Below are 25,836 nucleotides of genomic sequence, written 5' to 3' on the forward strand. Positions count from 1 at the left end.
CAGCTGTCACTAATGCAGAAATGAAGACAAATACAAAATCTATGCTTTGAATAAATCTGTTCCTTCAAAGACTGCAAAGCAGCACAGAGCCACAGCAGGCTGTAAGGACCATGTGCATGCTGGATTGAGTTCCAAAACACTGAATAGCAGGGTCTCTGTGGTAGTGTGCCTTCCATCAGGACAAGCTGCTCTGGAGCATTTTCATTTGTTTTTTTGTTTGCTTCTCCATGCCCCACTCCCCCAGTCAGCTGAAATCCTGATTTTTCAAATGCATTTGTTTTTCTGGCTCCCACTGCAGCAGATGCAAACAGAGCTCCAGCTGTGCTGTGTGGGACACATCAGGTCACCCAGGCAGAGGGAGGTAGCTGGGAACCAGAGAAGCCAGGCATGGTATTAAGTACGTGGAAAAGAAACTTAAATAATTCCAAGTGGTTGAAAACAATCTCCAGGGCATTCTGCTTAGGAAAAGCTTTCCCACAGAATGACTGTTCTTCTTTAAGTGTGAGTAAGGAATAAGAAATTACTGGCTATTTCTCCTCTCCATCTTCTTCCTCAAGAGGAAGAGGAAGCCAGTGGGGAAGCTGCCATGTTTCCCTGTTAAGGTTAAGCTGAGAGACCACTCTTGGGACTAGGCACATTTATATACTCAAACCACTGCTCTCATCCAAAAACCCACTTAAACCTTACAAAAAATGACTATCACAGAGTGTAAGGTTTTCTCTACATAATACTAGTATGCTTCTCAACTGCATTTCTTTCTTATTATTATTAATTCACTCTGTAAAATGAAATTGGAATACTAATACAAAATTGAAAGTATCTCTTCTAGTCCTAGATAGCTCAGTAGATTCTTGGCACACTATCATGATGTCTTTAATTGTTGTAAGTCTCTCTGATATTTGGAATTCACTGTTGGAAAATCTCTAGAGGAAATGCTGAAATGTAGCAATCAGCATTTTAGCCAAAAGGTGGAATCTGTATATACAAAATAGCAAGTCACATCAGAACAATTATATATCTGCATTTCTATTTCTCTCTGTTCTCTTACTACCTCTGGAGTAACCACTCCATTTATAAAAGTTAGGATGCATCTGGAGCCTCTAGACATTTCCTTCAGCTCTTAGTTTTCTTAAGAAATTATGTCTTTAACACTGGTACTCAAGTAACTTCCTTTCCTTGCAAATTGACATTGAACATCCTGGATCAAAGCAGCACCTGGCAGTCTCAGATTTCTCTCTTATTCAACACTTCTGTTCTCTCTCTTTGCTCTCTTTCTTCTTATCCAAATGCAATTTTTAAGGTGTTCTCTCCTCATGCCTCCTAATTCCTGTGATCTGAACCCATGAGTCTTTTTCATTCTAATTTTAGGTTTTTTCTCTCTGGTCTCTTCCTCCAGTTGCTGTGGTAGGTGTTGACACAAGCCCTGTACATTTCAGCACACACTGGGCAGCCCCAGCAGCTCTCCAGGGCTGCTTTCACCAGACACTGGCCTCTTCTGATCTCTTACTCTTTGTGTTTTACCAAATTTCTGTGCTTCTTTCCCACTTGTCCCTAGACAACAGTACCACAAACTTTCATATGGTCACCCAGTTCTTCCAGTACAATGACATTTTTTCATCTTAAGATATCTCCTTTCTATTCTCTTTCCTTTCTTCTGTGAGCATAATTGTTAATTTTCCTTGTTTCAGCCATGACTTCTACATCTTCCTAGACAAATGACTCTGCTTTTGCAACTTTGGACCACAGCTCTAGATCCTTTCACATCTTTCACCCAACATCACACTTTTTCCTATTTCCCCCTTCATTATTTTTCTTGATAAAAGAACTGTTGAGCATACCAAATTGAAATTATATTTTAACTTTTTGATTCCATTACACTTTACCTTTTCATGCCCTCATTTTTCTTGTACAATGTTTCCCTCTTTTTAAAATTTAATCTCCTCTATTTGTCTCTATGGCATCATGTCCCCAGTATAATTTCTTTTGTATTTCTTCTGAATTATTTTTTATCTTTATCTTCACAGTACAAAGATTTTTTATTCTATTCTGTCCAAACAACTTTAAAAACCCTTCAATTCTACTTGGTTTCACAATAACTACACCTCCAGTTGTCCTTTTACCTTCAGTTTATTCTTCATGCCAGTCACAAATGGTGCCCATCAACAGACACAGATAGCTCTTGTCCAAGTTCTCAGTTTCTGCATTCTCAAGCACAACAACATCCTTGACTAATTCAGTCCTGTCTTCCCCACCCTTCTACAAAAATTGTTTTACTATTTCCTTGTTTTGAGCACATCATTCTTCTCTCTTAATTCTCCCACTGCTATCCTACCTTCATATCATCAAACATGAATAAAAATAAAGTGTTATGTCTCCTCACAGCCTCACCCTATTCCATCTAGCAAAAGCAAGATAAACAAATAAGCAATATAGCAATAACAAATTATGCATGGAAACACACTTCCTCCAAGATTATGAGAACTCAATACCTCATTGTGAAAACATCAGTCTAACTTGCAGATCTAAATCTAACAGAAAACTTCTCTCCCAGTTATAATCACATCACTGGAGTTACTGTTCACATTTTTTGGATAATTTTCCTCTGTTTGTATTAAAGGTTTGCATCTGGTATCTTAAACTGAGTAATACTTTGTTTCATTACTTAGTCCACTGAGGTCATGACTTGCAAAGAAAATTGGTATTTAACTGCAGCCAAGATGATATGACTTGCCTATAGCAAAACTTGGCTTTTAAATATTATTTTAAGTTTGTATTTGAAAGATCATACTTTCTTTTTTCTCTCTTCTTTTGATTTACTGTTTTTTAAAATATGCCAATCACATCTAACCATCAAGGATCAGAGGCTGTGTGACTTCATTAGGTAAGAGAACAAGATTCATGGATTTTTCCCATATGCTGTTGTTCATGTGAGCAGAATAAGGAAACATCACTAATGAATTTCATTTCATGGTAAATGACAACTGGTATGCAAACAGAATGCAATCTCAAACTGGTTTATCCTCTTACAACTGCCTTTGATCTTCAATTGCATATTTGTATACATCAGTGGTTCAATAACCTTTATAGCGTATGTAATGACATCTGACATCAGATTAATTTATTTTTGCACAAGTACTTTATAAATATTATGAAATAATTAGTAAATAATCATGTTCCTGACTCTATATATTGTAAAATTATACCTTATCTGAAAGTTAATATTTTATTTTACAATGGGATGAATCTATAATTTTAATAATTTTGAATTGATTTAATGAATGTGATTATATCAGGCACCATTCTGCTTTACTCCACTCTTCAAAAGTACACTTTTTAATAGGCCTTCTGTTTTCCAGAGGAGTGCTCTGAATTTGATGCTCAGTCTGGATTTTTTTTTTTTTTTTTTGCAATAGGTCATAGTCTAACAGAAATAACAAACTTTATTATACTTGTTTTAAGAAGCTTATGTTGTTCTAATCAAATCATTTTAGTAGTTTTTCCAATGACTAAACCTCTAGCTTCTTATCTAAGTTCAGCTGGTGAAGGCCTGTACTAAAAGCAGGGTGAAGGAGGAAAAAAGCTACTTTAGAGCTGCTCTGTATATCACCATTGGTTCAGCTGTGTAAGGTACCTCTGACATCCTTATGCCAGAGGAGAGCACATTGCAAGTTGCCTGGACTGAAGGGATGCATCCAAAGCACAAAGTAACAGAAGAATATAACAAGATCAGAGGAAAAGAAATTAAATTAAATGCTCACAGATCAAAGTTGCTAAGAGAAGATGATAAATAAAGCAATTTGCATACAAAGAGCTGTTGTGTGGTAGCCTCATTGGAGTTAAAGCTGTAAACTTGGTGCTATGGGTTTGAAAAACATTGTTCAAAGCAAAAATTAGTTCTGTGAATTAAAAGTAATTAACTAGTTCTTTCTTCTACTAATAAATTTATTTCTACCACTGCACCCAAGTCTCACATCTGTCTATAATGAACTGTGAAGCTTTATATAAAATAAATGAATGCCTTAATAGCAATTTGAGTTTCATGGCCCTGAATGTACTTTAGTCAAGCCCTGGGCTTCTGAAGTGGCACTTTGGCCAGCTTTTGCTAAATAGGTCAACTAAACCTTTAGATTAATTGGTTTAAAAGTGCTGGAACAAAAAAACCTCTAATCACTCTTTCTTAAAACTGGTGAGCCTACCTTTGTTAAGCTCTTTCTTTTTTTCTTTTGATATGGTTTCTATGTAGAAATGCATTGGAATGTTTCACCTGTGTTAAAATGGTACTGACCAATTATTACTGGTTTGTTTTTTTTTTTATCCTGTTCTATCCCTACCCTCCAAACAGGATCTATTTTCAGGCAAGCAAGATTGTGTGTAAAGATGAACACTGGACAACTGCATCAATGAAAATACCAAAATCAGCACTGTCAACAATGATTTTATTCTTATAGTCTAGCTCTGACTACAGAAAAATTAATTTGTAAAAAAGCCACTGCATGGCCTGACTGTAATTCCAGTGTTTCCCATTCCCATTGCTTTTTCTTAAAAAAGGTCTCCTATCCCACTTCATGTTTAGCAAGCAAAGTTCAGTAGAGGAGGAAAAACCTGGTGGTCAGAGCTGAGTAAGCCAGGGTGGGGGTCTGGAGGAAGGCTGTGGAGTGTCTGGGTGGTCCCTGCTCCAGCAGCAGCAGCAGCTCCTCCAGCCCCCAGGAGCAGGAGTGAGGCTGGAACACATCTGACCAGCACAGCTGATGCCACTGCTGTACCCAGAGAACCTTTGTGAGACCCAGATGTGGCTGCAGAGGGAAGGAAGGAAGGAAACCCCAGCTGAGATTCTACAACTCTTTATGCTTGAAAAATGCCATGGGTGGAGCTGGGGAGATTGCTGTCTTTTAAGTACAGAGACACTCCTTCCATCCAGGGAGTGGCTGGAAATGCTGCCACTGGGCTTGTCTTTACTGGGACAATTGTGAAACCTCTTTTCATCTCCCCACCATCTCCCAGTATGTTTCACAAACTCAGCTCTGCAAGGGCTTCCTCCACCTTCACAGGAGTCCTTTGCTTCTCCCACAGGAGCTCAGGCCATCACCAGCCTTTAAGTCTTCCCATCTCTCTTTGCCAGTGGTTTTCTCCAGGTGTCCAGTATCTGATCTGCCATCATACTGGTTGTTCTGGTTGTTAGGGGAGCCAGGATCATCTTCTTTGAGAGGGGATTATAGGGGCAAGGGGAGGTTAGAGAGCACAGGAGCACAGCTTGAAAAACCGCCAAATGCAGGGTTGCATGGCAGGAGGATGGAGGGAAATGCTGGGGCAATCCTGGATATTTTGACATGGCAGAAATGCCGGAGCCCTCAGTAACCTGCTTTGTGGAAAGTTAAAGCAGGAGTGTCACATTGTGAAGGGCAGCAGCACAGAGTTCAGTAATAACCAGATGTTAACAAAATGAGGCACTTCTAATATTCCTAGAGGGGATTTCCACTTGAAGCAAGATAGTTCATTCAACACTTGTCCTGAAAAAGATGCAAGAATGTCTGAGAACCTCGGGAATATTGTTCCCTTCAGCCCTTAGAAAGCCTGCCTAATGCTCCAAAAAGCCACCCTAATCCTGTCAGCAGAAATGCCTGAGAGACAGTAAACCAGTTCTTCCCAGTACAGCAGAAGCAGAAGTAACGCTGCAGTGCATAGAATAATTCTGGTTTGACCTAAACTTCTGTGCCTTTGCATATTAGTCATATTCTGCTACATATTTCTAAACTGCAAGTGCCCTTCAAAGACAGTGATGATTTTACCCAGCACAACAACTGGGGACCAGGTCACAGTCCATGTTAGCTGACATGGCTCCACCAGCTAGGGACCAGCCCTGTCAATTTGGAGCCATTACATTGATTTAAGCTGCTGTTGTGCCCCCACTCTATGTAATTAATGCAGATGGAGAAATTCATGTCCCTTCTGAGCACTGTCCATGGCCATTGTATGAGTCTGTTGGAGAGGGGGTGACTCTGAACAGAGGGGTGCCAAGCAGACACACACCAGCTGTCCTAGACATACAGGTTGCATTTAATGAGGCGTGTGGCAAGTTAGTATCCTTTCATATGTCAATATTGGATTAAAATCTGCAATATGGTGACTGATCTCTCTAAATTGATAATTATCCCTCCTGAATCTGGGACAAGGGATTCCTCCCTGCCCATACTGTCCATACCAGCAAGATGTGTTACAGCAGCTCTGATAATGAAAGTAACAAAACCTGCAGTCCCTTTTACCCCCTCCTGCCCAAGCTGTTTATACTGACAGCTGGTTACATCCCAGCAGGTCCTGTCTCAGAGAGAAACGTGTGGTAGGAAGAAGCTCAGGGAAGGGATAGTTCTAAATAAATCCCCACTGTTTCAACCTTTGAAAGGACAGTAGAAGGGGAATGACATGAACCTTGCGGGGTGGCAGATCCCAGCTTCCCCAAGGTGAAATACCAGGAATATGCCTGCCTGGAGTCAGCACCGTAAAACTTCATTTATTTCAGTTTCAGATGTTTGGCTTTTTTGCCTTCATCTGAACCCAGCAACCAGAGCAAGAAATGCTCACTATCACATTCAGGAAAAAGCCCAGTCTGCACTTTATATCCATTCTTCTTCCCTCCAGTGTTTCTTGGCAGAGACAAGAAATCAGAGCCAGCAAAGGGGTTAAAACCAAAGACAGCACCTCCAGGTCCCAACCAATTTGACAAACTTTGCCTCTCTTTTCTCCCTCTGCCAAGGGTTTTTCTTGTCACACTACACTTCTAGCCTTCCTGAAGCCCACAAGTAATGTTCATCTGCCACAGTGATGGGTTCAGACTCTTGGAGGCACAGTCACACCATCTATAAACAATAAAACTCCTAGCTGCTATAATCATGCTGTCAGCAATGACTAATGTGTTCTGCAAAAAAGGCCTAAGGAAGCTGCTAGAGTATGCTGAAGGTGGCTATAAACTATCCTTCTGAGAACAGTTTCTTGATAGTTGGTCAAAATATCAACCAAAGAGTTACTGAAATATTCACCATAATTTTCTTTGCCTTCTTAAATGATGTTAGTCATATTAAAATAGCCATACTGCTATGAGGTATTGTGAGGGCAGAATTCAAACTCTCCTCTCCAACACACATTCCCCAGACACCAGGGCTCCTATCAACATTTTGGCAAGCTCATGTCAATAAATTATGTGCCCCTGACTAAAAATTAGTTATTTAAGAGAGTTACAAAAAAATTGGGATCTCCCTCTCTCCTTAAATGCTTGACCCTGAGATGGAAGAGGAGGAGGGGAGAGAGAGAAGGAGATTATGATAATTGCTTTACTGCATTGATAATATGATAGGCTGCTAACAACCTGAGTCATGGTAATAGCAGCCTAATTGCTATCCAAGTGCTTTCAGCAGGAAACAGGCACACCTAGAGAGGCACCTGTGCACAGCAAGATTAGGAGTAAATGGAAAAACGACAGAGATATAAATGCACTTTCATCTGAGTATAGTGGAAAGTAAGGAATAGATGTTTATGCAGAAACTGCCTGAAATCCAAGAGCTGCTTCAGACAATGGGATGTGGCTGGTATGTAATTCGTGTGAGAAAAAGGCACACTACAGGGCTCAAAGTGAAATGGGCATTTATATTTAGGCAGAGAAAAGAAAATAGCATATGTGGGGAAAAAGTGGCTGATGCTGCCTTTCCATAATAAATCAGCTTCTGTAATGATTGTGACCTTTTTATAAAATAAAGTTAGTAATGTCAGTCTGACAAAACAAAATAAGATCTTTCCTTGAAAGTCAGTATGACTGCAGTAAGTGATTTGCCTGGAAGAAAGCTGCCTGAGAATGGAAAGGTTTGTAGTTGATTGACAAGTATCAAACATACCCTTCATATGCATGAGCCTGCTTGTGCTCATTTCAGATTTGTTGTTCTCTGAGCACTGCCCCTGGCTCTGGCTGCAGCCCCTGGCACAGCAGCTGTGGGAGGTTTCCACTCGGGTTTGGGCAGAGCTCTTGGTCTCCAGCTGCCCTGCCTCTTTGCTGCTTCGGTTCTGAGAAACAGGACATGGTGACCAGGTGCTGCCCACACATCTGGGGGGGGGAAATGGAGATTGGGATTTCTGAGTAAGAGATGATAAAATGCTGTTTTGTTTGCACAGGATGAGGTCTGTGGAGCGGGGAGAGCTGAGTGCAAGAATCGATTGTGTCCTCTGATGGAGTCAGATCTTTCAGCAGAGTATTGATTTACACATTCAACTCTGCAAGTTGCTTTCCACTACATCTTTGCAACTGAAACTCAGTGATGTGAATGTCAATAGACGTGAACAAACGCCTTGTGTTTTGAAAAGCTTGAATCTGTATCTGTAGAATATAAAAACTGTTACATTTCTGTGCCTTTGCTCTCCTCTGGAAGTCATTTTCCAGGTTGTTGGTAATGGATGTTGCATGCAGAATTTATGTGTGAGCCTATGAATTACCATGATTGTTATTTCCCCCTAAAAATAGCCTTTTTTAAAAATTTTATTTGTAAATAGCATTGGATCCCAGTCTAGAAATATTGTATGCCAGAAATTATCTGTCTTGAATTGCTGACTACTAGTATTTGGGTAGGCTGTTATGGTAACAGAGATACACCCTCTGGATTTAAGGTTCTCATGGCAACTTTTTTTTTGTATACCTGCTCACTTAAGAAAATATGCTGAGCTATTCCAGTAACCCCTAGGAAAAACAGCAGCAACAAAATAAACTGACATGTTTATTACCTTACATTTGCTTTAGAAATATACATAATAACCTGCCTTAAATAAAATATATAAATAACTGAATCAGGGGAAAAAAGCACCCAAGGGCCAAAACAACACTGTGGAAACAATAATATGAAATCATTTTATGAATATATAGTATAAATTATTACTTATGTTATACTGATACTCAGAAATTTAACCAATGATGGATTGGCATTGTCAATACATTATACATTATGAACAGAGTAGCTACCAACACTTGCCATGAGGCAGCTTTGGTTATTGGTTTTTTTTTTTCTTCTTTTTAAGACTTGGTGAAATTTTAAAAGATAGGACCTTCTATCAGAAATACATGAAGTTCAAATGACTTTGACCTACGATACAACAATCCTTACAAAAGAAGTGTTCAGCCGTGGTGTCAAATGCTCCATTTCAGCTTTTCTTCTGCATTCCAGGACACTGTTCACATTAATCCAATTGACCTTGCAGTAGCCCTTTTTCTTCAACATGCAATTCTCATAACAAAGGTGAATTCTCCTTGCTCTTCTCCCTTTTTTACTATGCTCTCCCCACATGACCCCTCTACAATGTGGAGCACCTGGCAAAGGTGGTGTCTGTCTGTGCTCACAGGTCCCCAGTGCTCACTGTGAGGGTTCAAGTCAGTGCAGGGCACACAGGTTCACACACACACTCCAGAGGATGCTGTCTGTTTGGAAACAGAGCTTGTGCTTCACAAAAAGGGATGGTAACTCCTGAACAGGAAGACACCAGTTAAATAATTAGGGTCAATATAGAAAGAGCTGTAAACTGCCTATCCCTGAATGTCTTTAAGAACAAATTATAAAACTTTCTGTGAGGGATATTCAAAATAAAGTCCTTAAGGGCAGGAAAGTGAACTGGATGGCATCCTAAATTCTGTATTTCTGTGGCTGTGCCATCACTGTGCTTGCTTGGCCTCACATGAGTGCAAGCCTGCACAAGCACAGACCCAGAGGTAGGATGGCAGATGTCAGAGAGAGGAAATTTAAAATGATACATCAAGAATGCTGGGAAGAAAGCAAACACCTGAGCACGTGGAGGAGTTTCATATGCTCCTAGTCATTTTTCTGTGAAAATTTTTAATGTCTGAGGTTCATTAAAAACACTTAAAAGAAAAAGAAAACAACTTACTGGTCCGCAATAGGAGCTGCACAGCATGGTAGTACAGGTAGTCTTACTTATTTAATATGTGCTGAAAGGTTTTATGTAAATGGTGGATGGTGAATGCATTTTTATTAAGCAGGAAGTATCTTTAAAAAAAGAAAAAAACTTAAAAACTGACTTTGAAGAACATAAAAACTTTCTAACATTGAAACACTAAGCATTAATGTGACTATATTGGGAAATATGCAGAGTAGGTGTGCTCATTTCTGAGGAAATCTTGCCACTGGCTATTTGCAAGAAGCGAGTAATGACAATGTCTTTGGCCCTGCCAGTCTCCATGTTCCTCTCCCGGGATATCTGCATGCTGATCTGATCCACGTTAGTCATGATCAGCTCCGAGGCCAGGATCTGGCTGGGGGAGGCCGTGTCTGCTGTGCTGTCCATGATGTACTGCTTGTACAGTTCCAGCAGCTTCTGCTCCAGGTAGTCGTTGAGGGCAGAGTCGGAGAGGGGCTGCAGGTGGGGCCCCAGGCTGGCCAGGCGCCAGCACGAGGAGTGTCCCTGGGCTGGCCTGCGGAGCGTGTCAGCGCCCGCGGGAGCCCTCACCGACTCCAGCGCCGGAGGAATCTCTGAGGACTCCAGGAAGGGGCCAAGGCCACTGTCACAAGCAAAATCTGTGGTGACTGAGCTGATGGGCACCACATAGTCCCCAGCAATATGCAGATCGTTGTAGTTCTTGCAGATGCTCTTGCAGGAAGGTGGAACCAGGTAGGTGACCTTTTTTGTCAGCTCCTCACAGATGTGTGTAGCTGGAGGTGGCTGCCCCGTGGGCGTGGGGTGCTGGACAGGCTGTGGGAGATTATCCTTCTGCATTCTGCTGTGCTTGCTTCCTCTAGAGCAGACTGAGGAAATGCACTTGCCAGCAGATCTGCATCTCTGAAGGAGGCCCTTTCCTTGTGCTTCACCTGTGGAAGGATGTTTAATGGGCTTCATTTCATACACCCCTTCATCAGGCAAAATCTTGTAGAGCGCAGGGTTCGGGTCTTCACAAAGGTAGGTGATTCTGTGAAGGTAACCTTCTGACAGCATCCTTCTCCAAGGGAAAGGAACCGCCAGCAGACACAAAAATGATAAGGAGTTAATTACAAAAAGTTCATTTTAAACTCACTGAGCTGTGATTACCCTCACCAGTCTGTTACTAGCTGCAAAGAGATGTCTCCAATTTGGACATGAACAAGAGTGTCTCTGCCTTACTAGGGGACTTGAGCCAGTGGGTGAAGTGATCAGCCAGTCTCCCTGTTGTGCTGAATCTCACCAAAGCATATCCTGTATAACATAACATATGGCATGTCCAATGTGTCCAATGCATCCAATGGCAAGTGAGATATGGAGAGAGGAACAACAAGTCTTTTGTTGTGGAATAGCTGCTACAATAGCTTATACTTAAATATATCTATTTTTTGCCCTGGAGTTCATTAAGAAGCCTGGGGTTTCCCCCTTTTTCTCGTATGCTTTTAAGAAGCCTGGGGTTTCCCCCTTTTTCTCATATGATTTGAAGCAACTTTTGTTGTGTATGTTTTTTCAGCTGCCTCTGAACAATGATGATTTGAGATTCATATTGAGAGTATCACCCTTTCTGTTCCAGACTTATCACCAACTGTAGGTGTGAATCCTTCTTCATTAAAAAATCTCAGACCATGAAATTTGCACTTTACACTTCTGCATTGAAATCAGGATAGAATTGTCTCTATACATGAAAATGTCAGTGGAAAAAGCAAAACTTTTTGGAGGCATGATTCATCTGGCCTGGTTTAGACACCTAAATCAAAATGAAATGAATTGTGTCCTAGATTTGCTTATCACCCTCCAGTTGCTATAAGAGGATCTTAAACTAGATCCTAGATATAGATATCTGCAGGGTACTTTGGAAGAGACAGATTCATGGGAAGGTGCACTTTTCAGAAGCACTCCAGCTCCCTTCTTCACTGAGGGATTAGTGGTACCACAGCTCTGGAATCAGTTTTCACTGCATTTCTGCAAAGGCACAATCAGGTTCCAGCATTCACTAGCTCTCTCCACTCTCTAGCAGGCAGCTGAGCCTTAAAAGCTGCACAGAAATGTTAGTAATTAAAGACAGTAAGGACACACATACTGCACATCAGAAAGTTTTAGCAAGCTCCACTACCAAGAAAATTATTTTAAACTAACCTCTGTCTTTTTTTTTTCAACAGTTATCAAGGAAACAATCAGTGGGAAAGATGTTCTAAAGAAATTGTTTGGTCCAGCAAAGAGAAAGTAGATTTAAAGTAAAAATAAATTAAAATTAAAATTAAAATTAAAATTATTAAAATAATTTCTTTCTTTATATGCTACAAATGAGTGTAGTGTACTCCTTCCAAGAGTGAAGAGACTCTCATTTCTTAGTAAAGTTTTCATGTGACATAGTTGCTAGTACAAAATGCTGCTTTAATAATTGTTGTCTAAATCCTGTCTAAGCATGAAGATAGACTGCACAGATGTTAGGGAGGAGACAGTGTGAGAAAAGGCTTTCACTGGGGGGAAAGAATCACTTCCACACCATGAAGAGGTTGAAGAGAAAGTCAAAAGGAAAAGAACTTTCCTTCAGGAAGAAATATTAATGGGAATTATATGTGTCCAAACATTTGCTTTAGTGACGCTGGATTCTGTTTGTTGCTGCCAGTTGTGTGAGATTTCCCACAGGCAATAACATTTAATTAAAAGTGACCTATTTACACAAAAGGGGGAAAAATCATGTTTGGAGCTCGGTAGTCCTTGCAGTATGCTGCTGTTGTCTTGCTTTGGCTTTTAGCTGTAATTAAGGTGCCCCAACAGAAAACTTAGCCAAATGTTAGAGCTGCTCAGGTTATCAACTCTCTCTTCTGCTTCTGTCCTCCCCTTTTGCAAAGGCTGTTCCTTCCCCCTACCATCCATGGCCCAGATGTCTTTATTGCAAAGTCACCACAAGCCTTGACTAGCTTGAATCTGGAACTGTTGCACATTTATTGGTATTTTTAATGTGGATTCCAAGAAATGAGTGGAAATGTAGCATATGGCCTGTCCACTGCACACCAACATAGGCAAAGGCAGTTGTGTTCAGGTAGCATGTGACACTTTGGTCTTTCCTGCTCCCCAGATGTGAGTTGCTTCTGCCATAAGGTGTTGCATGAGGGAAATGAAACCATTGGTTTCATTTCTCTGCACTGCACTCTGCTACGCTTATTTTAAAAGTGTTGGAGCACACTGAGACGAGGGGAAACAAAAGAATTGGCAAATTCAAAAACATTAGGGTGTCATTGTGCTCAAAGATGTGTGCTCTGCTGAATGAGTCACAAGCTTACCCTCTGAAGCTGGCAAAGGCTGCCACACTGATCTGGCTCTTCCCAGCTCTGCAAGGAGATCTGACTGAAGTTTTTATAGGCAGCACTGAGAGCATGAGTGCAAAGGGAGGTGAATGCATCTGTGGTGTTTCTTGTCCAAGCACTTAATGTAATATATACCTCTGTCAAGTTATTGTCTCATCACTCCAACAGTCATGCAACTGTGCCACCTTTAAATTTTGCAATTTAAATGTGATAAGGATTGCAGTTTTCATTAATTCTGCTTTCTCGTGCCTTTTCTCTCAATCCCCTCTTCATGCCACAGACACACATACATCAGGATTCCAAGGACACAGACATTATATCTAATGTCTTTCAATATTTGGGTTTCATGCTCCTTTAATCCAGAGTTCAATTACATCTTCCTGAAAATAATTGCATAATTTTTTGTTGAACAAGGAAAAACAGTCCCTTTTACAATTTTGATCTGACACATTTTGCATGTAACGTGAACAAAAATAATTTTTCTTGTGTCACTACTGCCCTGACAATGGGCACATCTAAGCTTAGTGGAGATAGAGGGAGAAGACTGTCTGGGTTACACTGTCCTTTCTGTCTGACATAGTCTTTATTACAATCAGATGATCTTAAAAACTCCTATGTCTTGGTTGAGGTTTTTGTTCAGTTCTTCAGCAGAAGAAAAGCCCGAAGGCAGGATGAATGCTTAAAGTCACATGGAGAATCCAGGGATATTACCAGTGTGTGGCAGCAAATTCACCAGGTTGTAATGCTTGTAGGCAGTGCCAATGTTTGCATAAAGGCCTCAGATTACAGCCTGAGAGCAGGAAAACAGAATGGGAGTTCTTGGCTCAGGATAAGCAAAACATTTACGGAAAGCCTGAGAAGGGTGCACAAAGAAATATGATAAATTGTGTCCTATTCAAAAACCTAAGCAAGATGAAAAACTGCTAGAGAGAATGGAAAGAACATGGTGCCAGCTGGGATCAGAGTTCAGTGGGGAAAGAGATATTCTTCTGCATTGCAAAAGGAGATGACAGTCTCCTTGTGAGGGAGTTCCAGTTTCCAGTTTGTGGAGATACAGACAGTGAGGTGTGGGATCCACCTCAGACTGCCAGACACACATGCAAGAGTCCTGGCAAGCAGGACAGTCTGTAGAGCAAGCTTACATCTATTGCAGGACCCACATCTCACCTTCCCCTGGGGCTAGTGTGGAACAGCTCCCAGGAAAAAGTGCAGCCACCATGGGGAAACCAGAACAGTAAAGAAGCTGGTAAGGGAGTATCATGAGTTGTGCACATGGGTAAGTAGAGCCTCTCCTTAATGCCTGAAACCTACAGCTCCTTGGTATCTGAACCTCCTTTGGCTTGGGTAAAGGTAATGCTGATGACACCAAATTGTGTGGTGAGATAGACACATTTTACAGGGAGACCAGCACAGGCTGGAAAGTGGGCCAGCAATAACAGCATCAGGTTTAACTAAGGCAAGTGGCAGCTCCTGTACTGGGTGATGCAACCCAAGAGCCCAGCACAGGCCCTGTGTGCCTGGGGAGCCTTGCTGTGACCCCTGGTGCACAACAAGGTGACCCTGAGCCAGCAGTGCAGGGCTGAGGCAAGGAGGAAAATCAGATCCTGGGCTGCACCCACCAGGGTACGGCTGGCTGAGATAGAGACAGGATCTTTCCGCTCAGCATCTGCCAGGTGCCCCTGGAGCATCCAGGTACTGGTCCCAAAAAATTCAAACAAGATGTGGACAGACTGGAGAGGGTCTAATGAAGCGACAAGAAGATGATCAAAGGGCTGGAAAAGCTGCCTTGTAAGGAAAATTTGGAGAAGTTAAGACTCCTCCCTGGAGAAAAGATCACCTGGGGAGGGGACAGCTCATCATAGTATTCCAGTACCTGCAGCTGCAAAAAAGACAAAGGCTGGCTTCACAAGCAGCAACATGGAGAAGACCAGCGGCAATGAGCACAAGTTGCATTGGGATAGAGTCACAAAATCACGTAGGTTGGAAAAGGCCTCCAAGATCATCAAGTCCAACCCTTAACCCAACATCACCATGTCCGCTGCTAAACCATGATCCCAAGTACCACATCCATATGTTTTTTGAGTGCTTCCAGGGAGAAGAGGGAAGAAGTTTCATATCAATGTGAGAAGGAAATTTTTTACAGTGAGAACAACCAATGACTGGAACCTCCCAGGAGACATGGTGGAGTCTCCTTCACTGTATGTTTTCAAGATGGAATTGGACACAGTCCTACATAATCTCATCTATGCTTCCTTTCAAATGAAACTTTGGGCCAGATGATATTTCGAGGTCCTTTCCCACATATACTGCTCCCTGGTTATAATTGGCTGCTGTTTGATGTAGAAGTGACTCACTTTGCCCACAGCAGAGGAGGAGATGAATAGCCAGAGGGTGGTTTTGCACAAACACTCAAACGCTGCCCACTGCATTTGTAACTTCCTCTCCCTGCTGCTCTGGAAGATCTGGGGCTCACAGAGCTGCACAATCAGGCTCTCTAAGAATTCACCGTGACCCAAACCATTCTTGCCCCCTCTCCACAGCTCTCTTCACTCTCATCTTTTGGTTTTCCCACAGGAGAAAATATAAACCCTGTTCATCTTTTTTTTTTCGCATATCAGCAGTTGAAGAGATGCAGAAAAACTGGAGTACCTCACCCATGGGGGAATGTGGTCTGGTTCGAGGGGAATGAGTAGGTTTGAGAGAATAATAATCCTGTACATCAAGAGTATGAGGGTATCTGCTGGAAGAACAGGCTAAAGCAAGCAAAGAGGAGACATCTTCCCCAAGAAGTCTACTGTTAAAAGCTCTTGTTAGACAAATGCCTACCAATTTTTGATCATGCTAAATGGGTGGCAATGAGTTTCAGGAGCATTCAACTTCTTTCATTTAGAAACAAATCCATTCTCAGTTGTATCTTTAAGTTGGGTTGGAGGGAGGACACATTTCCACAAAAATACAATTAAAATTGTATGCTGGTAAATATAGCTTCTTGAGTCTCAAAGTTTTCCACCGTTTGTTTTATCAGTTCAAGTTCCTTGAAACTTCATACAGACCAAGCCTGGTTCATCATTCTCCATACTTTTCTTCATCATCTATGCCCAAACAAAGCTGGTTTAGGAGCCCATCAAAATGGTTGGAGAGCATTTTACATCTCACATTTATATCTTATATCCACAGCTGTAAACAACAGCCTGAAATTTGAGGCAGGAAAGAATCAGGTTCCACATTCGTAAGGAAGAATTGACTACATAATATTTCTACCCTGTGTTTTTATAATTTTCTTCCCGGGGTGGAAATAGTTTCATGTCTTTGGATGTCTTTTAATTTTAGCTAGTTGTTAGCTCTTATTACTGAACTACATGTACTGCAATATTTTGAAGCATTTGAAGAAAAGAGGCAACAAATCCATGTGAACTCTCAATGAAGAGAGTACACCTTCTAGAAATGAAAAGAATAAATGGTAAAGCAAGAAAGACAGAGAAGGCTGAAGGTGTTTCCCAGAAGAAGTGAAGGAAATGGTTCACAATTGAAATGTTAGTCACATTTGCTGTGGAGCATAAAAGAGGGGAGAGGAGACGTTGTGCATGTATACCCTTGCCGAGCTGTGAATTTGCAGCAAACCAGCAAATTCACTGAGAATTGGGAAATTAAATCATAAATTTTCTTTGTTTATATTTTTTAACATCAGAGTGTTTTTGGAGAAGTCTCATCTTTTTTTTATGAACTTTTTTTTAAATGTGATGCCCATTTTAATCTATTTTGGTGCCTATTTTTATTCAGGCAGTAAAATACTCCAGTTGGAATACTCCAGTTGGAGGACATTAATTAGACAATACAGTAACATGCACAGAAATTTCAATAACAATATCTTAATTATGATAAAAGCAACACAGCTAGTAAGACATTTAAAAAAATATTCTGAAAATCCTATTTAGTCTGATTTTCTGGAAGTCTTTAGAAGTATCAGAGGAATTTTTTTTTTTGTTTTGAAGTCTCATTGCAACCACACTTGGCCATGATTGCGAAGATGGCACCTTCTAAATATTCTCATCACTTCTTAAGGCAGCAGAAACTGCCTGTGGATGGACACTGCAACATTGCAAACACATTCAAAACAGAAAAAGTGCATCCTCATTTTACCAGCTATCAGCTGTGGTGCCACACAAACAGAACCAAGCCACTTTGATAAGCAAAGGCAACATTTTCATACATTTATACAATGCACAGTATATTTTAGTTCTTACCTCCAAAGATACAGGAGTTGACCAGGGACAGAAAAATTGATGTCTTCTGACTAGTTTGAAGCTTCTTGTGAGTCTTCTACCCCAAAATGCAATGTTCTGTTTTTATTTCCTTTTTAATGACACTTCTAAGATAACATCTGTTTTACTTCTAATCCTCTAGAGCAAAGAAGTATAGAAAGGAAGTCCCTTAGGAGATGAGGGGGTTTTATAACTGACTGAACTGCAACACGCTGAACTTGCTTCCTCTTTTATGTCCAAATTAAACTTCATTGTGAAACTGTGTACTGTTAAAATAGCTGATTGCAACACACTCAGTCCAGGCAGATGGACTGCTGTAAGAAAAAATGCCCTGGTAAGTCAAACACTCAGAACAATCTTGGATAAACTGTTCATGTGTTGGCAGCTTACAGTGTCCCCCATTTCAGCCATCACTCTCCTTTTAGCTGACACTACAAAACATCTTGACATGTCAATAATGTCATGCCAAATAGGTTGGAAGAGTGAGGTGCCAAAGCAGAAATGCATTGCACAGCAGGCCAACTGTGTTGTCTGCAGACCCTTGCACATATAATTTTCCATTAAGCAGCACAGCACAGCTGCTTTCTCTGGTTTTGCTTTGGCAAACTTGACAGCACTTTTCAGGACAAAAGTTAGACCTGAATTTAGGCCTTGTGTGTTTTAGCACTCAGTACCATACCCAGGAAATTTGTCCTAGGAGGGGCAATGGTTGAAAACACTTGGGGCAAGCAGGAATTCATCCTCCAAGCATGAGGTGTGTGAACAGTGAATATGGCTTTGAGACTGGGAGTATTCCTGAGGAGCAGAAGACAAACACTGTTTGAAACATATAACTGAACTGTTTGAACTAATCCAAATAGGACATACAGAATTTGTTTTAAAAGGCATCATTATGCATCCATACATTGTAATAATAAGAGACATATGTTAGAAGTAGATTTTAATTCTCAGCTAATTTTTACTTCCTCATTTAGTACCATGTGTTTTTCTCAGAAGCCTCCAACAGTCAGAAATAACACCTCTATTAATATCATTTTCCTAAATGTTCACAGTGATGCAACATATAATCAGAGCGAATATCAAAGACTTCTTCCAAAGTCTTCTTAGACTTTGACAGGAAAAAAAGTGTCAGTCTGTCCCTCCCTAAACATTTGTAGCTAATTCATACAAGAGTTTAACAAGTAATATTGTACCTAGTCATATGCCATTCTAGAATCAACAGTATCTAAACAGCACAAAAACTGGACAACACTGGCAGTTTAATGCAAGTCTCATCAGATATATTTGATGTAAAAGTTCTGCCTGTGGAAACAAAGATACTCTCGTAAGAGACTGACTCTTTTATGCTTAACATTAATACTAACATTATTGTAATTTTTTCTCTGATCTCTCATTTGGACTATGGACCAATCTCAGGCCTTGTCACATCTATACTGGCCCAACATTTTTTTTCCATGTTTCGTTACCTGGATGAAATGTATTGAGGGAAGCAAGCAAAAAATCTCTGTGAGGTTTTATCTCTTCTGTAGATCCAAAGAGCTCTGTATTCACAGAAGCTCAATATTTCTAGTCATGCTGTTGGGAAAATATTTTGGTAGTATAAAAAAGCATTTCTGTAAAGGTCTTCAGAGAGTTTCTAAAATATTTTTAAAATAATCTAATCTATGCAAAACCAGAATACAAATGGACAATATTTTAAAGTAAAAGTGCTTCTACTGCCAGAATAGCACAGCTATCCAGAACCACTGTAAAATTAATCTAGTATCATAGATTTACCTGAGTATGGATTTAAGACTCATCTTCATGCACCTAGATTTAGATAAGTGACCTTTTCTTGTTGTGCATGTGGAATGTTTTCAGTTCTCTACTGAACATTGCTTGCATTTCTGCACAATAGCTTTGTGTACCTATGGAAGGGAGATATAAAACTGTAATTCCTTGTCACTGAAATTGCACTTTAACATCCTGACAGTCTAGGCTTCCAGGACACTCACTTATTCTATAGTGACTCAACCCCCAACATGACCTTTACCACATTCACAGCTGACCTTGGAAGAGTTATCCTCAGCTAACACACCTTATATGAATTTTTGCCATGTGGTTTATAAACTGCTCCGAGTGCAGCACTCTGAGGGCCACACCAGGCCTGAACAAGCAGCACCCGACCCCTTTTGCAAAAATCCCCACTGTGTGCTGTGCCTCCCATGGCCAGTGAAGCAGATGTGAGAGAGATCAAAGCTTCAGCACCTTAGGGAATCTTTCAGTCAGTCCATCTGTAAAGGCAGCTCAGATTGTCAGAGGCCATGTCAAATTATTTTAGTCAGTGTAATTCACTGCAGCAAACCCAGTTGCATCAAGATTGGGTATCTCTATCCACTCCCACTCCCCAAAAAAAAGAAAACATTTCAAGTAAATTACCATGCTTCCTTCTCTACCAGATCATTATACTCACAAAGAATTTCCTTGAGGAAATTGCTTTAATTTTGATCCTAAGTAGTTCTGATGCTTAGTTTTTTATTTCAGTTCAAAAGTTTATCTTCTTGCCCTCACTCTGCTTTGGTTGGCCTCTGCTTAGCCTGGGCCTGTTTGGTCAGAGACTGCAAAAGCAGCTGCCTGTCTTTTGTAGGTGAAATGTTTATATTCCAGAAATGATAAATTGGGATCTATTGGTGAGACAATATTCCGTAGCTTTTTGTTAAATTTAATAGTAGGAGTAAGTGCATAAAATAAATAAATTTCCCTGTACATATACTCAAGCAGGTATGTACACAGTAAGTTCTTCCTGGTTATCAAACTATTTTAGCTCTATTCTTATTTGGTATGTCTATACCTTTAACCATGAATTTTGAAATTTAAAAGGTTAAAGACATCACCTTAAGATTATGAACTAGTTTATAAGTATTTTGTGCAACAGGACAAAGGGGATATTTTTAAACCTTTTGATCTTTGGAAGGGAAGATTTTATGGGAACAAGATAAGTATGTTATCCAGTATTCCATCATAAAAAGCAATCATGAATTATTTATATTCCTTACAGCAGCAAAATCAGATACATTTCTGCTTTCCAGTATATGTGGAAGTTTAACTTGATTTGAGCTGAAAACCCAGTTTTTGATGCATTAATTTCACCAGTATATTTAATCATTTAAGTAAATCAGCAGTCTTTTAACAGAGAAGAACCTCCATCATACACAGTTATCTTTCCTCTTCCTTCATTGCTGTTAATAGAAAATAGATCAGTAGAATTTTTCTAGGTAAAATGTGAGGATTCCCATCTCCCAGGCAAGTCTGGTTATGAGATATCCCAGGCCAAAGGGAGTTTCCTGGATTAATTACTCCAGCCCTTTGCCTATTGTGCGGAAAAAACGTGATTGTGACATTATGCTCTTGGCCATGCATTTCCAAGGAAGAAAAAAAAATAAAGACCATGGATGCACAGAAAGCCCTGCATTCTAGAAAAGGTGAAGGAGTTTTGATACTCACCCACATTTGGTGTTTCCAGCAGTCCATGGCCAGTGATGGCCCATGCAGCAACAAGAAGTCTGGCTGTGCTTGGGGCCCAGAGCCTTAACTCCAGGAACTCAAGGAGCACAGCATCAAGTTCTGCACCCAGAGTATGATACTTCAAAATGAAGCAATTGTTTCATCACACAAAAGTGATCACTAAATCTTTTAGTTAACTATACAGGCATTTGTACTTCAAGTACAAATAGGGTAATAGTAGGGAACATTTGTTGCTTTTTGTGCTCCTTCTAGTCCATTAAATATACAATTTATTCCTTTTTTAAATTTCTTTTCTCCTTTGTGGATCTCATAAATAGTTATATGCAGACATCTCTACAGGTGCAATCTATGTGCAAATCAAGGAAACAAAAGCAAGGCCTTTGATAGGAGAAAATTATAAGCAAGAACATTGCACCCTCTGATAAAATCTCCAAGGCCAAAGGGAGTTTGCTTTAGGAAGAGATAACAGTATTGGATACAGCATATTGAAGCTGATCTACATTACGTTCCCAGCACTAGCCTTTTGTGGTAAGAAGTAGGCAATTAGTGAATTCTTTTCAGTTCATGTTCTTTTCTTCTCTCACTAATTTACACAAACTAGGAGATTGATCTTGTCACAGTTCAGAAATCTTTCCCTTCAGTCTCAATCCTTCTTCATTCATAACCCCTTGTTTACCTTTAGTGGTCAAACTGTTCTGCCCATATTCTTTTTTTTAATGGTCACAAATAATGCACTGATGTATCCTGAACAAAGCACATTATTGTACAACTGATCCCACTGATGGCAGAGACTGTCCTGAGGTTTCCATGAATAACCACATGTATAACCACACATGGGCAAATAAGCTTTTAAGCACTGCAGAGCATGAATCAGGAACAGCCTGTAAAGCATCAAAAGGCAGCAGGCTGGGCAAGCTGCCCTCTTTTTATTGTCTGTGTCTGGCCAGAAGCCAAAAACTTCTCCTTTTTTTTTTTTTTTTTTTTTTTTGTCTCCTAACTTGTACCGTGATAACTTAGAAAAGGATGGTTTTAAACCAACAACCAAGAATATCCAGATCTAAATGCCACCTACTTTTTAGCACCCTCAAATAACAACATGCAGAAAAGGTGGTCTACAGTGTGCAGATGCATAGAAATAGATTTCCTGAAATCCTGATGCACACTACAGATACTGTGCAGGGCTTGCTCTGTGCTGCTGACTGAAATACCCCAGAGTCTGATGCATTTCAGTCAGCAGCAGAGAGGAGCCTGGCCCTCAGCACACTGGGGAGAGTGCAAACCACAACTGCTCCTCAAGCAATGAAGCATATTATTCCCCAGCTCAGCAAAAGGTGTTATCAGCACCTATAACTCTCTCGTTTGCACCTTCCAAATCTTGTTAGACAGTCTTTTGGGGTCATTTTTTAAGCTTCTCAGGATGCACACATTAGTTATGATCCTTTCACAGAATTTGTGTTCTGGTAGGCCTCATCATTCCTTTAAAAGTTGATTTTTAGAGAAGTTTAGCAATTACCTTTTTTTGGGAGGGAGAGGGTGCTTTTTTGCTCAAGACGTATCATTCCTCTCTAAGTATTTAAATATTCAAAATATGTCCATATACACTGAGGGTTTGGTGATTTATCTTAGTTTTAGATTTATTTAATGGTTTTCATACATTAAAAACTTCTTTAAATGATTGAAATTTACATAAGTAATTTCAGCATTGTAAAAAAAAAAAATAATTAGCAAATAGAAGTGATCAAAATTAGTATTTCAGGTATCACACAAATAAAGCAGCTACCCCAAATCCCTGAATCTAAGGTATCTCCTGCAGAATAAAAAAGGGCTTGAGTTCCTGACTATGTGAGATCACTTCCTATCATAGGAAACCCCCTGGGATGTTAACACTCCATTCTGGCTTCATAAGTCTGAAATGATTATTCACACATACTCACTTAATTAAGTAGAAGCTAATTTCATCCTACCTATCAGATATAAAGGCATAACATTGGATTACAGATAAAACTAATCAGTAGGTTGGGAAGGAAATATTTTTGCTGCCTCCACCTTTTATTGAAGGAGTCTTTTTACAGATGCAGTGCCTAAAGCAGAGATTCCAGCAGCCCACACCATCCTAGGGAGAGGGCAGCAGAACTGAAGTGTTTTTACCAATTTTGACAGAGCTTGACTTTCTTTTCACAAGAATTTTTTCCTGCTTTCTTGCCTCTGGGTGAGCTCATGACTCCCTTCTCAGCAGGTCTCTAGATCTAATAAACTCAAAGCCTCAGCAAATCCCAGCTGATAAGAGGAGGAGCTTGTTCCTTCACCTGGCTGCACCTTGAGGATAAGGAAGACTATTCATCTCTGCAGGACAAGTGCACTACAGTATTTGCAGTTTCCTTCCTGGATTTCTGCCATATTCCCACTGTGGCTAGACACACCCTCTAGGATAAAACAGGATATTCCTAAGGAAGGACTTGTTAATCATATTATAAAAGTTTCAAATGTCATTTCCAAGAACAACAAAGCTCATCTGAAAGACTGCCTACTTGTAAAAAATCCTGTCATATGATACATACCCTAATTCCAATCTTGCATTGGGTCTTTGTTAAAAATAAATCAGATACCCAGCTGCTAATGTACTTCTTGGTTCAGTGACAACTACTCACTAGTGGTCAGGTTTTACCATCAGGCAAAGAGCTTTTATCTGTAAAACAGGACTGAGCAATAGATGAGGGCTTTGGTTTTTAGGGGTCTCTACACATCTGTATAACAATAAAATTGAAAGATCAGATTACTAAGAAGGGATTTTTTTTGTTGTTGTTGTTAGTATATCAAAATACCACAAAAAATTGCAGAAATCCAAAAAGTGTTACAGCAGTCTGGTTTCTTTAGCTGTATTGGCACATGTCTGTAATTTCTAGGTAGAGCCATCCTGTGATTTTCATGGGGTTTTTTCCTCAAGTACTGGCTCCTAATTTGACTCTGATTTCTACATTCCCCACTTTCTTACTCTTTCATCTTTCCAGTGGTCAACTTTTACAGCTATTTTAAATTCCATGTCACTAATATTAATTTTAAAATTTTGTCTGGAATTAGCAACAGAATAAGCAATTGATCTGCTGAGTACTTTTAACAAAACAATGATAGAAAACCCTCCTGGAGTTTGGTCCATGCAAACCAGAAGCTGTCACTGCCCACGGAGGGTTTTTTTGAGTTATGTAATCCTAGACAACTATGCTGTAAGTAAAGAAAAACAGGAAAAGAAGAGAATGTGAGGGTCTGGAACAAGCGTGGACAAATCACTGCTTCCATCTGCTAAGAAATGATGCTCAGCACAGTTTGCTGCTGCTGAGCATTATCCAGGGGCATAAGACCTGCCAAAGGAATTGAGAGGGAATGTTTCAAGGGAAAACTTTCTGAAAAGCAGATTGAAAGCAAAAGGTCACTGAGTGGATTTTTTTGAAGAGGCAATTGCTGGAAAATGATGGAAAAACATTAAATTGGGCAAATAGGCATGGAGAACCAGGGAAGCTTTTTTTAGATAGAGGCTACAACCAAGGAAAGTTGCAAGGAAGACTGGTAGGAAAAGGTTATTTAGCTACACAAATAACAGGAAAACAATTTCAGAAAAATGGATCCACTGTGGTTTCTGAAGAAAACAAACATATTTACTTTAAGGTAGAACTCAGTGAGTTAATGAAAAGTGTATATTTGGTGTGGTACTTAGGGGATTAATTGAAGATGTATATACTTATTGAGGAAGACTGGGACAGAAACAATACAACGATTTAGAAATAAGAGGGAGCATTTTAAATTAAAAAAATTAAATTACAAGCCAGCAACGTGTCATTGTAGAAAGAAGGCAAATATTATCTTGTCCTGCATTTGTCTGCAGTTTGAGAGAGCTGATCCTTCCACTCTGCTCCAGCCTTGAAGACACTCAAAATCAAATGGATGCTGTCCTGAGCAACCTGCTCTCACAGACTTGTCTTTGAGCAGATATTTGGACCAGAAGATCTTCACAGGTGACTTCCTGACTCAGCTGGTCTGTGATCCTAAACAGGAAGGAGGCAGAAAACACAGCATTTAGTACAACAGTCAACAAATATTTCTCTGCAAATGTTTGTTGCTACTGCAGCATAAAAGAGCATTGATGTGTGAATTCAACACAATGAAATACTCAAATATGTGTGACTGTAAGCACAATGACACAATAGACAAAAGCTGGATATAAAGCCAGACAAAGAGGTAGCAGAATAACCACAAAGGAGGAAAAGGGAAACTAAAGGTAAAGAAAGGTTTCTTCCTCAAAGCAGCATTTGATATTTGAGAATTTGCAACACTGCCAAAATCCTGTTTCTGAATGAGATCTGTAAATATTACATGACTAATTTTCTCAACTGGTAAAATCACTTAATAGCAAGCATGGGTTTACAAAACACTTTCAGGAAAACAAGACAATCTCTTGGATTTGATTACACAAAAGGGAAAAAGTTATTTCAGTAACCACTAAGCAAAACACCAAAGACAGTGGCCACAGGTGAAATAATGACATTTCCATAGTGAAAGGCATGAATGCTGGCATCAAGAATTCCGAAAGAGCAGAGAAATTTCTGAAAACCAGTAAGAGGCAGCAAAGTTATAGATCAGGACAATGTGGATGACTCTTAAGCCAGTATTAAGGAATGTTTGTATCTTTCTGGACATTACAGAAATGTTGAAAAAATGTAAGGCTGTAATGTCAAGAAAAATTGTTTTGGTTTTTTTTTTCATTAAATTGTTTATATTTTATTTTGCGTTAGGTAGTTGGCATCTTCAATGAC

The 25,836-nt window shown here is 40.0% G+C and overlaps 1 protein-coding gene across 3 annotated transcripts; it reads right to left on the reverse strand.

Moving 5' to 3' along the window:
* Nucleotides 1–8,639: 8,639 nt before the first annotated feature.
* On the reverse strand, nucleotides 8,640–17,663 carry TASL (TLR adaptor interacting with endolysosomal SLC15A4). Of its 3 annotated transcripts, none has more exons than XM_079311061.1 (2): nucleotides 17,510–17,663; nucleotides 8,640–10,972 (listed from the first exon to the last, which is right to left on the reverse strand). In XM_079311061.1, the coding sequence occupies exon 2, from the start codon at nucleotides 10,969–10,971 to the stop codon at nucleotides 10,096–10,098; it is 876 nt and encodes a 291-aa protein (XP_079167187.1). In that variant the 5' UTR covers nucleotide 10,972; nucleotides 17,510–17,663; the 3' UTR covers nucleotides 8,640–10,095. The 3 variants fall into 3 exon arrangements, with proteins under 3 accessions (XP_079167187.1, XP_079167188.1, XP_079167189.1); XM_079311062.1 differs by having other exon boundaries at nucleotides 8,640–10,975; XM_079311063.1 differs by lacking the exon at nucleotides 17,510–17,663 and adding an exon at nucleotides 11,071–11,722 and having other exon boundaries at nucleotides 8,640–10,975.
* Nucleotides 17,664–25,836: the final 8,173 nt, after the last annotated feature.

This window comes from Erithacus rubecula (assembly GCF_903797595.1).
Source record: "Erithacus rubecula genome assembly, chromosome: 1".
NCBI classification, from domain to species: domain Eukaryota; kingdom Metazoa; phylum Chordata; class Aves; order Passeriformes; family Muscicapidae; genus Erithacus; species Erithacus rubecula.

Excerpts from the sequence above, each read along its gene's own strand:
- TASL (XM_079311061.1), bottom strand. The coding sequence starts at position 10,971 with ATGCTGTCAGAAGGTTACCTTCACAGAATCACCTACCTTTGTGAAGAC.